The sequence below is a fragment of the Aythya fuligula genome, chromosome 1 (genome assembly GCF_009819795.1).
Source record: "Aythya fuligula isolate bAytFul2 chromosome 1, bAytFul2.pri, whole genome shotgun sequence".
Taxonomy (NCBI): Eukaryota; Metazoa; Chordata; class Aves; order Anseriformes; family Anatidae; genus Aythya; species Aythya fuligula.
This window is the reverse complement of record NC_045559.1, coordinates 61,224,302-61,240,165: the sequence shown is the minus strand read 5'-3', so window position 1 is coordinate 61,240,165 and position 15,864 is coordinate 61,224,302. Positions and strand designations below refer to the sequence as shown.

The 15,864-nt window shown below is 39.3% G+C and overlaps 1 protein-coding gene across 2 annotated transcripts in view; it reads right to left on the bottom strand.

Moving 5' to 3' along the window:
• The window catches only part of DGKI (diacylglycerol kinase iota), a 215,584-nt gene that overhangs the window by 54,672 nt on the left and 145,048 nt on the right, over nucleotides 1-15,864 (bottom strand). For both annotated transcript variants that reach the window (XM_032199161.1, XM_032199152.1), the window contains 2 exons: nucleotides 4,360-4,439; nucleotides 2,483-2,527 (listed from right to left, as the gene is read on the bottom strand). In XM_032199161.1, the coding sequence (XP_032055052.1) occupies nucleotides 2,483-2,527; nucleotides 4,360-4,439 (125 nt within the window). The remainder of the gene's footprint in view (nucleotides 1-2,482; nucleotides 2,528-4,359; nucleotides 4,440-15,864) is intronic.

The window sequence follows — 15,864 nt, the reverse complement described above, 5'->3', positions numbered from 1 at the left end:
TCAGTTCTATCCCATATTTAGACTCACAGATTCTACTTGATCCCTTAAACATTGCCCTAATGTACTGGTTTTGTCTCCAACTTCTCTGCATTACAGGAGAGATGAAGAGGACAGCATAAAACTCAACAACGTGAACTATTTCTGCAGACATGGACCAAAAAACATATCTCAGTCGTTGAAACGTCAGGTTTAAAATACACTTATTTCTTTCTCTAGTATGGGTTTATTGAGTTGTGGGATTTAGGTCTACTTCTATCACAGCTGAGGTGTATGTTTGAGAATCAAGGGCTTTCTGAAATCCACTACATTTGCTAACTTCAATATATCTAAATGCATAAAGCTGTATGTGTCTTAATATTTACCCCACTATTTGAGTAAAGGTTTGGGCTGAGATACAAAGGAAAGAAGGAAGAAAGCACCCAAAGATAATTATTCATATGAAAATGGTAGATGATATGAACAGGAGACATGAGTAAAAGTTTTTAGAGCTGGTACAATGGGAAAATGAAGATAGTGATAATGCTGGTAAATGTAAATGTAAGTCACAAACTGCATGGGCTCTTTTGAAGAATGTCCTACAGCTCAAAAGAAGAACTAACTTGGGAAGTCTCAGGCCCATGAGAATAATATTTCTTATACATTTAGCTTGTTAGAGAAAGAAAGCAGAATGAAGAACAACTCTAGCATCATTTTTCTCATTTGCACTCAGGCTTGCTGATATTGTTTTTGCTGACTCCACATGTGTTAAGCTGCAGAGGAATCACACAAGAAAACCATGTTTATGAGACCTAAAAGAACCCGTGACACCTTATTAGTGAGATAAGAAGTTTCATCAACTCAAGAACTTTTTCATACCCTTTATCCCGTTTTTCTCCCCTTCTGTAATTTATAGAGAGATGCCAGCAAATGTGGAACAAACTTCAAATTAACCTAGCAAGACAGTTTGTAGAAATGATCTGCTGAGAATAAAACAGTATTTGAAGAATTCAGGATAAACAAGTACCGAAGACAAAACACAGAGGGGGTGCATTCAAAAAGCAGCATCATAAAAAATTGATAGCAAGTTAGGGATCTCACACTGATGAGCACCAGAGGAAATGGCTGGGCAGTTAATTTATATACTGCTGTAACTGCAGAGGTTAGAGCCGACTATGGGGCTGATTTCTGACATTTCATTCTCTGTTTTGGCCCTCACCATATGCACAGATTTAGTTCTTCATTTTACCTCAGGCAGTTTCCTACACATGGAACAGTCAGCAGCCACTCAGGTTAATTTATAGGGAGTGGAACAGAATAATACATGCTGGTTTATTAGGCAATTCACTAGACACTAATGTTGTGCTAAAACTCAGTTCCAGGGCAATGATTGACACAAATGTCAAAAATATGAGGTTAAATTTGGATGCTGAAATGCAGAAACAAACCATGAACTGGTATGAAAAAGACAACTTTAGAAAACCATGCCAAATCTGCATTTTCTCATAGTGTCTTCCTAGGTTCAGCAAATTTACTGGCAGTCCTGCCAAACTGGAATTCTGTATCACCCAGGTAATCATTAAGCCCTGAGAAATCATCTACAGTTTCACCACTATGCATTCTTATCCACTGGATCTCTGCATGTTTTCTCAGTGAACACATTCCTGCTGATCCCAACAAGACTTTCATTGTTAAACCTAGGAAAAGGCTATCAACACCATGCAAGCTTCAGTCTTGTGGTCCCAGGCACCGTGTCAACTGACCATTGTTTGTGTCAAGTCTCTGCACTAATGTCAAGTTAGCTGAGGAGTCAGTAGAGTTAGTCTAAATTAGTTTACTCCCAAATAAAGCACTGTGCAGTGCAATATTTTACTGAGAGTAATATGTGCTCTTGAACAATGCTTCCAACTATAAAGCCAAGTTCTGTATTTTATAAACTGTAGAATATAGCTCTAAAGCACACAAAGAACACAATTTTGAAAACTAGCCACCTAGAAATAGAATGTCATCACATACAAAAGACAGATTCATGTTCAGAATGGATCCAAAAATTACTCTGCAGATTATGTTAAATGAGAGGTAGATGACTGTGGTGCACAGAATTATTAGAGGTTAGGCCTTCTAGTACACCTCTTTTCTCAGTGGTAGACATTATTACTACATCTATGCAATATAACATGTTGTTCCATTTCTCAGAGAAACAATTTTACTTCTGTCATTTGTCCTAAAGCAAACATTTTCCCAATCACTTCAAGAGGCAAGGCACATCATGTTGTGTTAATTTCAAAGATTCCATAAGGTTGCAAGGAAAAGGATTGTCCTAGGGAAACCAGAATGAACTTCCATCATTTGGGGGCAAGTGATAATCAAAAATTCCTCTAACATGTTTTCTCATAAAAAGAAAATCTGGGTTCAAATGCAGAGTGCAGTTTACATTGTTTAGTGTCTTTTTTCTTTTTCCTTTTTTTTTTTTTTTCTCATTTAATAAAAAGAAAGTTCATCTTACCTGGTAGTGAACTCTCTGTGTAGTAGAAGATACCGACTGTAGGTCCTAGTAGGAGGATGAAAGACATGCCAATGATGAAAAAAATAAATTATCAGAAGTTATTTACAGTTCTGCTATATGAAGTGGTTGGGCAAACACCATAAAATAATTTTACAAGTATTTCTCATTGTTTTTAAGGGCATTAAACAACTACCAAAGAATAGCTATGGAAAGCTCACTTAAAGCTTAGATTTGCATGCATTTGGTCAAAAAAGAAAAAAAGAAAAAAAGAAAAAAAAAAAGACGTCTACAAAAACTTTTACAAAGGTTATGTTAATGGATCTTTACCATATCGTAGACGTATTTGTTCTATAAAACCTAAATTTAGAAATATCAGCAGCAAAATGAAATAAAAATGCTATAAGCCCTAAATCATTTTTGGAAATATTTCTGAGCAATTAATATACTAAAGAAAACCACTGGAAATTCTCCCTGTTTTAAGACAACCTCATGCCAGAGAGGTCATATCAGAATGACTGTGCTGCTTAGCAGGCTTCAGGAATCTAATTTATTTTGACAGATATTTTGTCATACAATTTTAGCTTATGATGTAGCCTACCAAAAATCCTGACCTACAGGCTATAGCTCCCCATTTAGCATGCAAGTTGGCAGAGTGCAGAAGGCCTTGGCACCTCCATTCCCAGCATATGGGACTGAGCCAAATCAAGCCAAATAAATAAATAAATAAATTAGACCCTTGCAAAAGGCTGGAAAAACACAATTCATCCACAACCACTGTGGGTAATTCATTTTCTAGCTATGCTTCCTCCATCGCTGCAGAACCACTCTCCATCAAATACTGTCCATATTAGGCAGTTTTGAACTCAGTCTGAGATCACATGTGATTTGTAAACTGCTGTGAACATCATCCCAATTATTTTATTGTATTTTTCCATCATCAGATATCTTAAGTATTTAACATTGCTTTACAGTAAGCTTTTATGCCCAATAATAGTCATAAATCTGGTCTGAAATGCAAAAAGGTGAAAGCCTGTAGTCTATACAAAGGTCCATATTCTGGATGCAGGTGGCAGAGTTTCATAATCACAGCAATTCAGTGCCTCTCAAATAGTTTAATGGGAAGAATGAGATCCATAGCTCCCATGTCAATTGGGACAGATATTTAGAAACCCGTGTAAAGTCCTCACACTTTAAAATGGTTTTGAAAGATATCAGTAAATGATTAAGAAGCAGTGAGAGGTACTATGTTTATGAAAATACATCAGCTTTATCACTAATGCATACACATTTAAAATTATTCAGGTAATGGGGTATTTGGATTCTCCATTTTCCATACTGTACTGTAGAATGAACTCTCTTATGGCACAACATTCAAGATGATAAAAGCAACATTATTTTTAGTTTATCAGCATACATTTCTGTATATTTGGAAATTTCAAATTGATATCCACTGTTGGTGTCTCTGTTTACTCCATAGCAGTGTTAGAGAATGATATTTGCATAATTAGATCCATTCAAATACTATATTTATCCTTATATAACACACTTTCTAATATCTATTTTGCTTAGAGATTTGTATAATTTCAGCAATGTACATGAAGAATCCTAGTATTTTGTTCATGTTCAAGCAGAAGCAGACACAATCATCCATGTCAATTCTGTTATCATTTAAATGGTTTCAGTGTGATCTATTATTTGCTGTTTAGGAAATGTTCTTCTTTTGTTAGCATATCAAAACTCTAAGTTTTGTTTTCAGCAGTAGGCAAACTGCAGTACTCTCAATACAAGGTTGTTTCAACTATTAGACCTCTGCACTCGGGACTAGAAGAAGCAGAGCACAGATTAATAAATGACACTTAAATTCACAAACAACTCACCTCCTGAAGACGGTCAATGTACATCCGACAGGTCTCCAAGTCACAATCTCCTCGTACAACTATAATTCCTAAGGGGATGGCTGGGAAAGCAAAAACAAAGAAAAAAATGTCCTTAAATGAGGCCTGTTGCACTTTAAAAGAAGATTTGCAATATTTCGTTGTTGTTGTGGCTTTTTAGTATCCTTACTAAAGCTCTCTGTTATCTATATCTTAACAGTCACTTAAAAACAGGAATAAAATATTCATTATTATGATGAAAAATATCATTAGTCTTACCCATTTGTAATTATTAAAGATTCTGGCTTTCAACTGCCTTTCATACTGAAGAAGCTAAAGCAGATTCAGTTAAATCCTGTACTTCATTGTCTAATGTGGACATCAATTAATTAATGCAATGAAAAGAACACCCTGCAGAACAACAGTTCAGGGAGGAGTTCTTGTGCATTCAAATATGAGTGAAATTTCGTTTTCAAAACTCTTAAAATTCTACAGAAATGATTCAAAGTATAGAAAAATAAGAAAAAAATACTCAGATGGTTAAAAAATAAATATATTTTCTAATTTATTTTTAAATTCTACTAGGATTTTGTTGTAAACAGTATTTTTGGGTTTTCCTCTTTATTCTCCAGCAGATCTATCGTGGAACTACATCAACTAATATGAAAGAATAGGGCTGCTTCAGTTTTCCAGCCTGAGCTTGTTTGTTTGTTGATATATATATATATATGTCAACAAACAAACAATATATATATATATTATATATATATATTCTATGATTCTATGATAAGTAAGGATAGAGATTTATTTTATAATTATACAAAAAAAAAAACCACTGCAGCATGGGTATTACTTCACTTCATTTCATACTAGTATTTAAGGGAAAAGAAAAAATACTCAGATGTTATCAGCTTCAGCTTTGTATCTCCAAAGCAATGTGGCAACCATAGAAAGCATCCATAGTAAAAGTAAACCAAAGTTAAAGGGTATCCCTGAAGTCACAGCCTCACTTAAAACAAAACTGTCCAGCATTGTACTATTTTGATGTAAGGGTGCTTTTAAATCAAAACAGGTATTATTCCATCTACAAACAACACTGACGTATGTCCATATTTTCTCAGGAAAAAAAAAAAAAAAAAAGTAAAAATACAACAAATAATTTCCCTCAGATGAAAGCAGCATTTTTAATAACATGGGTTTTAGCTTTTCACAACCATTCAATTCGTGCAGCCACTAGGAGGAAAAAAAAAAAAAAAAAAAAAAAAAAAAGAGAGGGACTGAAAACGTGAAAACGTGTGAGTCTACCAGGAAGGTATCAGGAGAGCTGCCTACTAAATCTCATTAAATAAAAGGAAACAAATAAGAAAATCCTCAAGCACCTGAACGCCTGAAACTGAATCTCTAAATTACATTATTTTTCCTCCCTGGAGAGTCTTTAATCAAACAATGCCCCCAAACATAGGGAAGCAGCAGGAGAGAGATTTAAATCATCATATGAAATATTCCAGAAGGAGAGAAGAATATCATCTCATAAACAATTTTGGTAACTGAAAAACAAGAAGCAACTTCAGGTCACTGAAGGTACTGAAGTAACTAGAAAAAATAACTGTGCTGCAGCTCCTCCTGTCATTCAAAAAAAGTTGATTAAGAGGGAGCCTGAGATACTTATCTACTGAGAAGCTCTCCATTCTGATAACAGAACAAGACAGTGATAACAGGTAATGGGGAAGGTCTCTGTGGCCCACTGAGGCTGGAAGCACACAGAGAAATTTAGTGGTCTCAGGGAGGAGAGTCAGGCAGCACCTACAGCTGCCAAGGTCATTATGGGCCTCAGAGGCCAGTGCAGGACTCCAGAGATACATCACCAGTGCTGGCAGCATCATATTCGGAAGGCAATTTAAACAGCAGAGCAGCTATGAGTCTGGGAAAAACAGAAACAGGAAACAAACAAACAAAACACCACCAAAACAACAACAAATGGCAGGGAGGGAGAAACAAGGAAAGTGCTAAGTAGAAAAACTCGGAAAGAAAGGAGCTGCCTGCACATCTCCTGAAGTAACACTGACATCTAACAGTGATCCCAATCCACCTGCTCTTTTTCAGAAAGGCCAGCAGGCAACAATGCTTATTTCAATCTCTAGGGTTTTTTCATTACCCAACAGAGCTTGTGAGACAAGTGCAACAAGGGTCAATCGCCGGCTGGGTTTGTTTTACGTCTGCTGACACTCTGGGTTACAGACTGATTCTCTTTGCTTAGTGTTTGCTATTGCTTAACCTGCTCTGACAGCAGACCCTTAAGCTCTTTGCAAAGAGTACTTAATGACTATCTAGTTTCAATTCAGGAGATCCCTCTGCAGCCCTTACTGAAGGAATGTTTGTTAAGATCTTTTATAGCTCTAAAAAGTGAATTGCAGCAGACATAGTCCTCCAACAGTTACAAAGGCACTAGGGAGCTACACCACTGACTCATAAATTGTCACCACACATTTTGTCTTGTCTATCCAGTTCCTTCCTCCATGAAGGTGTATATGCACTTAATGGGGACCAGAGCTTTGACCCACTGAAACAATGCAGCTAACACAGAACGGCAATCCTTAACCATTACCATTCCTGACAGCCCAAAGCAGAAGGACCTTAAAAACATTTGGAATTCTAAAGAAATCCACAAAAAGAAATAACAAAAAAAAATAAATCTGAAAATAAAACATTAGTATGCAATAGATAGTTTAGTTGTGGCACTTCTGAGCCTTATCTGCATGACTGAAAAAGCAAGTGATAATTCACAGGTGCAATTAAATTATATCACATCTGTTCTCGGTGGCTATAGAAGAATTTTTGGTCATGTGACCTTGCTCTTAAAAAGAGCTGTGTGACTTCTGCTACCTGGAAATCTGGAACAAGCACAGCCTCTGGTTTTATGGGTCAATGGCTAGCCAAGAGATAAAGTGTGTGAGGTGGGTCTCAGATGGTTCCCTCCCATGTAGTTCATGCTTTAAAACCTTTTTAAATGGATAACAGAATCACAGAATCATCTAGGTTGGAAGAAACCTCCAAGATCACCTAGTTCAACCTCTGACCTAACACTAACAAGTCCTTCACTAAACCATATCACTAAGCTCAACATATAAATGTCTTTTAAAGACCTCGAGGGATCGTGACTCAACCACTTCCCTGGGCAGCCCATTCCAATGCCTAACAACCCTTTCGGTAAAGAAGTAACGCTACAACACAAGCTAAAATTTTGCTTGCCAAAAGTTGCTTTTGGGGAGGGTGGGATGTGGGTTGGGGATTGTGAGACCCATTTGCCTTCCAGCAAGTAAAATGTTTCCAGCCCTCATTTATATCATAAACCATGGTAAGCATGCACAATACATCGTGCAGCCAAGATTTTCAAAACACTTCACAAGAGCTGCTGTTTGGAAACAAAAGCAAGCCCTTGCTGGTTGACAATAGGATTGAAACTGCAGGATTGTTGCTCCTTCTAAATATAGGGCAACACTGTGTAACAAAGCCAAAATGGGGTAAGTTATGATGAATCAGTTAAAGGCATAAAGTTAACCTGCATACAATGCCTGGCATTCAATGTCATTGTGGACGCTTTCATTGGGGAATAAAGGGACTTCTACCTTTCCTGAATATCTCAGTGTGGATGAGGATGTGAACAATACAAAACAGTGCCATGGGACACGGTCATTACTACACGTGTCAGGTCAGAGGTGGGAGGGGAAGACAAAGCCTTGCACGTGTTAAGATCACAAGCACCGCAGATCAACTTTCCCATACACCCACACACTGTCCGCTCCTATGACTACATGGATATATCCATGCGCGGGAATATGCCAAATATCAGATAGTCTCAGATCACGGGCCAAGCCACAGCATTCGAGTGCCAGAAATTTTTCTCCTGAGGCGCCTGCTCTTCTGGCTGCTTGCATCCAGCTCCCAGCTTCATTGTGCTCCCTGAATGGTGAAAAGAACTCTGTCCAAGGAGCTGTGGATACAGACTAATATTGCAGTGATGAGCAGCAGTGCAAGAACCCTAGGAGATGAGACAGGCATGCAGTTGATTCATATTCTGAACCAGCACTGCGGAAAGCTTTTTTGTTCCTAGCAGTGCTAAGCACAATCAAGTATCAGCAGGAGGAGGGTGAGGTAGGTGCAGCAGTATGGCTAATGTGATGCTCTAATGACTGCAAGATTAGTAGTGATTTCCTAAGTCTTCATGAAATTAGATATGGAATTTATAAACAAAGAAGAAATATTCCTATTAACTGTCCATTAGATTGAATACCTAAAGCTATCAACCTCTTTAATAGTACCGAGAACATAAATGGAAGAAGCCTGAAAATATTGCATACTACACCATCAAGAAAAAGTAAAATTCAATTAACTTCCCCATTTATTGTTATGAAAGGATTCAATTTGTGATCTTAACACCATGATTAACCCACACAAATCCCAAACAAAACAGCCCCAAGACAGATCATTAAGGTAGATGTGAGTGCCAGGAAAACTCATTCCTATTCTGACATACCTCAAGGGGGAAAGGGAAGATTAGACATTAGACTGTAAATGTTTAATGTAGCAAATAAAGGATCCTCACTACTGAAGATGTTATAAGAATGTCATTTTCCTGAGGGGTTTCCACTGATATTAGAAGTGTGTAGAACCAAGTTCTTGTGAGAGAAATCTAAAATATTCAGACACTTAAATTAAGAGGTTTGACTTTTCCAGCATGGTTTTAATACAACTAAGTTTATATGAAAAGATTTTCTTCCCAAACAAATCTAAGCCATGTGTCTCTTCACATCTTTTTTGTTTATTCTACTGACAGAAATTAAGCCTCATTCAGTTGGCTTGGCTGTTTGCTAGTTTTTTTCAGCAGTAGTGATTCAATTTTAAAATCCTCATATGTCAGGAAGTAAAACACAATGGAGGTAGTTACTAGACCTGTTTTAGAACATTTGAGAGGGTGGTCATCCCCTCCAGGCTGTCAGTGACTTCTCCAAAACCTTGCCACACCAAGGACGAAGACCATGAAGAGCTTGGAATTGAAACTGGTAAGGAAGAGGTATTAGGGCTAAGAGCTGAAAGAGGCCTGACTAAGCAATGCATACATGTACGTGTTTAGCATTAAGAACAGGAACATGAGCTGTGAGATCTGGAGAAATATACAAAGATGGGCAGGAAGGATATGAGCGGGACAGGACACCAAAGGGGAAGACCAGGAATACGGTAAGAGGAAATCACACAAGGAAAGTGTTAGGAGACAAAACAGCAGAAGTGGAATATGCACAGAAAAATCTCTCAGAAAAGTCTATGCCATAAAGTCAAACTACAGCATGATTTCCTGTAAAGTCTGCAATGGAACTCAGTATTTTCTTTCTCCTACTCCTGTGGGGTCAATATATATTTATGAAATGTATTGGAATACTGCCCATCTCTTCTAGGTCAAAGAGGAGGACAACCTACATGTGACAGTTCCCCCACTAGCTCAGAAGGCAAGAGACTGTGTTAGTTGTGGATATTGCTGCTCTATGTGGAATCAATGCCACGATGTGAGATGGAAGTTCAGTGGTTTGGGTTTATTCTTATGTTGTTGTTGTTTTTTTAATCCAGGCAATGAGATATTCTGTTAAACAAATGTTGTTATGACTACAAAATCAATAGCTCAAATTAGAAAAAGCCAAGATTAAAGTTGCCTATTTCAAAATGTGTGTGTATACTTATATACTGCCTTTAATTATCTGATCACATCATATTTTTTCTTCTGTTGGACTCCTGTGTCTTTCTAATCTTTGAATACATGTGTGTATGCACACATGCATGCGTGTGTGCATGTGTCAAAAAGAGAAATGTAATTTATTGTGCTGTCTGGACAAAGCCCACAAGGTCTCATCCAACAAAAGATGGAAAAAAAGATTTTCTTTGACACAAACAATGCCTTTGGTAACTTCATCTTTGTTTTTGTCATTTCTGTTTCATTTACAAACATTCATCACTGGTTTACATCTGTAAACACCAGCATGAGAATCTAGGAGTACAGAAACAGCAGAGTTTCCAATATTTAACTCACAGCTGACTTCTAATCCTCTTGGTTTATCATCTTGCTAAGGCAACCCATTCAACCCTCTCAGTTTCAGATCTTATTACACCACTGTGAGAGAAAAATACATGAATTAGCTAATATCTGAACAACAAATGTTGAGAAAGCAAAGCTGTTAGAGCAATATGGTGACTTTTAAGCAGAGTGAAATCTAGTAGACTTTGGGCAATGTTGCCTTTTACAGAACCTCTACAAATAAGCCACCATGTACTCTAAGACACCTCCTGACAAATAAGTGACCGTTGGTACTTATGTTATAGGGCAAAGGAGGGGGGTTGTGCAATGCATTCCACCTACACCCATCCAGATCAAAGTAGCCTCCCAATCTGAGCACATTTCCTTAGATGGCTAATCAGCCTTGCCCTGACTTCATCTGCTAGATCAGATTTCCCTCTTTAAAATTGATGCCTAGTAGAAGATCCTATGTCCTTTACATTATGAGGATTCAAGATGTAAACACCAAATCCTCAGCACTGACCTCTTCTTATTTAGCTAGTTGCTCAAAATCATATGAAATACTCTCCAAACTGTCTTCACCCACTATATCCCTGAGCTTTAAAGAATCATAATACATTTCATAGATCTGGGATTCTCAAACTGTGCTAAGTACACCGCTGTGCTTAGGGAAACCACGTTACCTCTGTACATGTACACAACTCAAATTACCCACAACCTTGTTAGCCCATGTACTCAATAAGAACTCATCAGATGACCCCAAAACCCTCAGATAACCTACAGAAATTGAAGGCAGTGACATATGCAACATAGCTATTTGGCTAGATATAATCAGTAAGGGAAAGGTTACTGGAGGAGAAATAAGAATCTGAGGTTGATGTCACATCATGTTACCCTCCATCCCTACACACACACAAACAAAAAAAGCAAGGAGGTAAAAGAGAAAGCTATTTAATTTACTGTGCCATCTTAATCCAGAGGAGATGAGGAATGGCTGGTTCTGTGTTAAAGATGGTGGTGTGAGAGACTGAGAGCTGTCACAGAGCTGAGACTTATTTCTGATACTGCTGCCACTGTGATTGAGTGTGATTCCCTCTTAATTTTAGTGGTGTTGAGCTACTAAGATGGGATCTGCAGGACTACGGTATGCAAAACATGTAAAAGGCACTAAGAGCTGACAGGTTCTATTAAAAAAATAATAAAAATTATAAAAAATAAATTTAAAATATCCTGTGCATTTACTGCTGCTGGTGAGCTAATTCACCCCTCCATCTTCACAGTGCAAATCTACAACAATGTTGCTAGGAAGGACGAAGAAGGTGTGAGGACCTCTTGGTCACTAATTAACTTATGGATGTGTTTGGTTTTAATAATTATTTCTGCATATACCTCCATTGTCAAGAATTCCTTAGTGGCAATGGAATGGGGAAAATTGGGTATCGTAAACAGAAAGATTTTGCCTTTTTTAAGAATAATCCTATTGTTCCCCCATGTTCAGAGGGTTGTGCTTCGCAGTGCAGTCTGGCTGGAGGCCTGTAGCTAGTAGTACCCCCCAGGGGTCAGTCCTGGGTCCAGTGTTCTTCAACTTAATCATCAAGGACCTAGATGATGGAATGGAGTGCACCCTCAGCATATTTGCTGATGACACAAAGCTTGGAGTTGCTGACACCCCACAGGGCTGTGCTACCATTCAGAGGGCCTCAACAGGCAGGAGGGTAAGGCCAAGAGGAACCTCATGAAGCTCAACAAGGGCAAGTGCAGTGTCCTAATGTTCTAATGGTAGGAATAATGCCAAGCACCAGTACAGGCTGGGGGGGGGTGCCCTGCTGGAGTGCAGCTCTGCAGAGAGGGGCCTGGGAGTCCTGGTGGACAGCAGACTGACCGTGAGTCAGCAATGGGCCCTTGTGGCCAAGAAGGCCAATGGTATCCTGGGGTGCATTCGGAAGAGTGTTGCCAGCAGGTCAAGGGAGGTGATCCTCCCCCTCTACTCGGCCCTGGTGAGGCCACACCTGGAGCATTGTGTCCAGTTTTGGGCTCCCCAGTACAAGAGGGACATGGAGCTACCGGTTCGAGTCCAGAGGAGGGCTACAAAGATGATCATACAAGGACAGGCTGAGAGAGCTGGGCCTGTTTAGCCTAGAAAAGAGAGGACTGAGGGGAGACCTCATCAGTGTATATAAATATCTGAGGAAAGGGTGTCAAGAGGATGGAGCTAGTCTCTTTCCAATTGTGCCCAGCGACAGGATAAGAGGCAACAGACACAAAGTTAAGCACAGGAAATATTCAGCACAGCTGAATATGAGAGGGCACTTCTTTACTGTGAGAGTGAAAGCACTGGAACAGGTTGCCCAGAGAGGTTGTGGAGTCTCCTTCTCTGGAAATATTGAAAACCTGTCTGGATGCCATCCTGCGCAATGTGCTCTAGGTGTTCCTGCTCAGCAGGGCCGTTGGACTTCAGAGATCCCTTCCACCTCCGGTCATTTTGTGATTCTGTGATTTATAATGCTGCTTTGGATCAACTATCATATTGGGCAAGAGGAAGTGAAACTGGTGATTAGGGTGACAAGTGCTTGGGATATATAAGGAAGGCATTAGAGTTGACAATTACATTTGCAGCAACAAAGAACATTACAACATAAAATGGAGAGGATATATCCCTTTCCTAAGAGAGTGCATGGAAGCATTCACCCCCTCACAGAAGGATCAATAAGCATCCCTTGTACCAGCATCAATCATCGCACAGACAATACTGAGATGCTGACAGAAGAAAGAATGAAGGAGAAGAATAACATAGGAGAGAGAAGGAAGGGGAAATTCAGAAACAGTGTCTTGGTTAAATGGCAGCTGCAGTGCTTTAAAAAATAATTAAATAAATAAATAGAGAGCAACAGAAGAGACCAGGCTAAGAGGAGTTTTGACCTTCAGAGGACAAAATGACATTCTTTAATTGCTCAAGTTTTCAGAATGAGGTGTCTGCCTCCAGTACAATGAAGATTAATCTTCATGGAACAGTTTGTATGATGAGTTGTTAGATGTCAGGAAGTACAATTTCAGATGAAGCAGCTGATAGAATCAAATCAGTATTTCAAGCAAACAAGGGGAGTGAAATGTATTTACTGTGAGTTAAAGTGATCCAGATTATTACACTGATGTCAGAGCTTTCAAAACTCTATTATGGAGACATGTGACAGGCAAAAACCATAATAGCTTCTTTGCTATTGTTCCTTTAGGGATAACAGCATGATTTGTTATTAACTGGCTTCCCTTTCCTTTTCAGATTGCTGTGGGATTCTGGTTTAGTTTTCAAAAGATCTGGGGAGGTAAAAGTGCTTTTAATTGGTGTGGGCAGGGAATGAATGGTAAGGCACAGTATTCTGGAATTAAGTTGCAGGTGTTCTGCCAAAGCCTTGACAGATATGCAAAGTGAGTCTCTTGTGAGTATCAAGAAAGACACACATGCACCTGAGAGCTATATTTGTGCTGTAGGAAGCTACCCCTCTTAAAATAGGCGCTGAAGAAATACTACTGTAACAAGACCCAATGTGAGTGCTTTTAGAATCACAGAATATCCTGAGTCAGAAGGGACCCACAAAGATCATTGAGTCCAACTCCTAGCTCAACACAAGAATACATAAAAAATAGAACATATGTTTGGCAACATATTGCCCAAACGAACACTGGCAGAGGCTCCCTGGGGAGCCTGCTGCAGTGCCTGACCAACCTCTCAGTGCAGAAGAACCTTTTCCTAACACCCAGCCTGACCCTCCCCTCCATGCCGTTCCCTCTGGTCATGTCACTGTCCCCAGAGAGCAGAGCTCAGTGCCTGCCCCTCCACTCCCCTTGTGAGGAAGCTGCAGGCCGCCATGAGGCCTCCCCTCAGCCTGCTCTGCTCTGGGCTGAACAATCCAAGTGGACCCAATGAGGACCTCAGCTGCTCCTCATATGTCTTGCTCTCTAGATGCTTCAGCATGTCCATAGTCCTCCTTTGGATGCTAATAGTTTTATGTCCTTCTTACATTGGAGCACCCATAACTGCACACAGTAGCGAAGGTGAGGATGCACCAGTGCAGAGCAGAGCAGGACAATCCCTTCCTTCAGCCAGCTAGCAGTGCTGTGCCTGATGCACCCCAGAATGTGCTTGGCCCTTTTTTCTTCCAGGGCACACTGCTGACTCCTATTCAACTTGACATCAAATACAGCCCTCAGATCCCTTTCCATGAGGCTGCTCTCCGGTCTCTCATGCCCCAGTCTGTACATATACCCACAGTTGCCCCATTCCAGGTACAGAATCTGGCAGTTACTCTTGTAAAACTTCTTACTGTTGGTGATTGTCAAGCCCTCTAATTTGTTGAGTGCTCTCTGCAAGGTCTCTCTACTTTCAAGGAAGTCAACAACTCCTCCTAAATTAGTATCAAACTCATTGTATTTTGCTAGTGCACAAATATTATCTGTGTTTTAATTTTAGATTCAGACTGGCAAAATTTCAATCATTAACTTGTCATGGTGATTTATTTTGGACAGCAAAACTCTTTCTCCTCAACCCACCCTGCCCATTATAGACTCCTAGGTAAAGAATAGGAGTTACTTCTTATGCCTCATCACTCCCCTCTTCCTCCTCTAACCAAATAAATTCTAGTGGCAATGCTCTATGAAAAAGGTTTGCTAGTGAGGACTGAGGTGGCATGCTTATTCCACAGATGTGTTTAGTAAATGATAGGGACAGGCAGGCAGTGATCTATAGACTTCCCATCAGAAAACCATTTAATATGTATCCAATTATCTATGTCAGAAATACAATTAAAATGGCTATCTGCTCTTCTTAAAAGGAACATTTATGTGATTTTCCAACTTCCTTCCTCAAAAACTGAAGTTGTACAGTCCCCTAGTATAATGATTCAGCTTGATGTCTGACTACATCTCAGTTCCCAGAGGAGATACAAGCATCTTGCCATAAGTCACAGGGAAGCTGGGATCTTAGTTCCATGCTCAGTGAACCACAGGGATTTTCCATTTTTCTGCTTCATGGAATTCAAGGAGCTCATATTTTAAACAGTTTGATTTCTGACTGTTTAGAGAGTGCTTCTCTGCCCACACAGGATTTTCTTCAGTCATAGTTAGCATTAGCTAGGAGTCTTCAAATCAAGATCAGCCTCCTGTAAACTTGTTAGTCCAACCCTTAGGTTAGACAATTCTGATAGGACACATTAAGATTTATGTCCAGAAAAACAGGCTGATGACTATTATTGTATGCTGTGAGTTGTGTGCCTTACACAGGGCTTTCCTAATACCTGCAGAGGGTAATGTGAGATATCTTTTCTGATTTTCTTCTTGTAGGCTGATGGGATGTTATTTGCTTTCTGATATTTTAATGTGAAAACAGTAATACTCAATAATCATTGAGACAGGTAAAGGAGGGCAGACAGGAAAAACAACCTCATGAACACAGT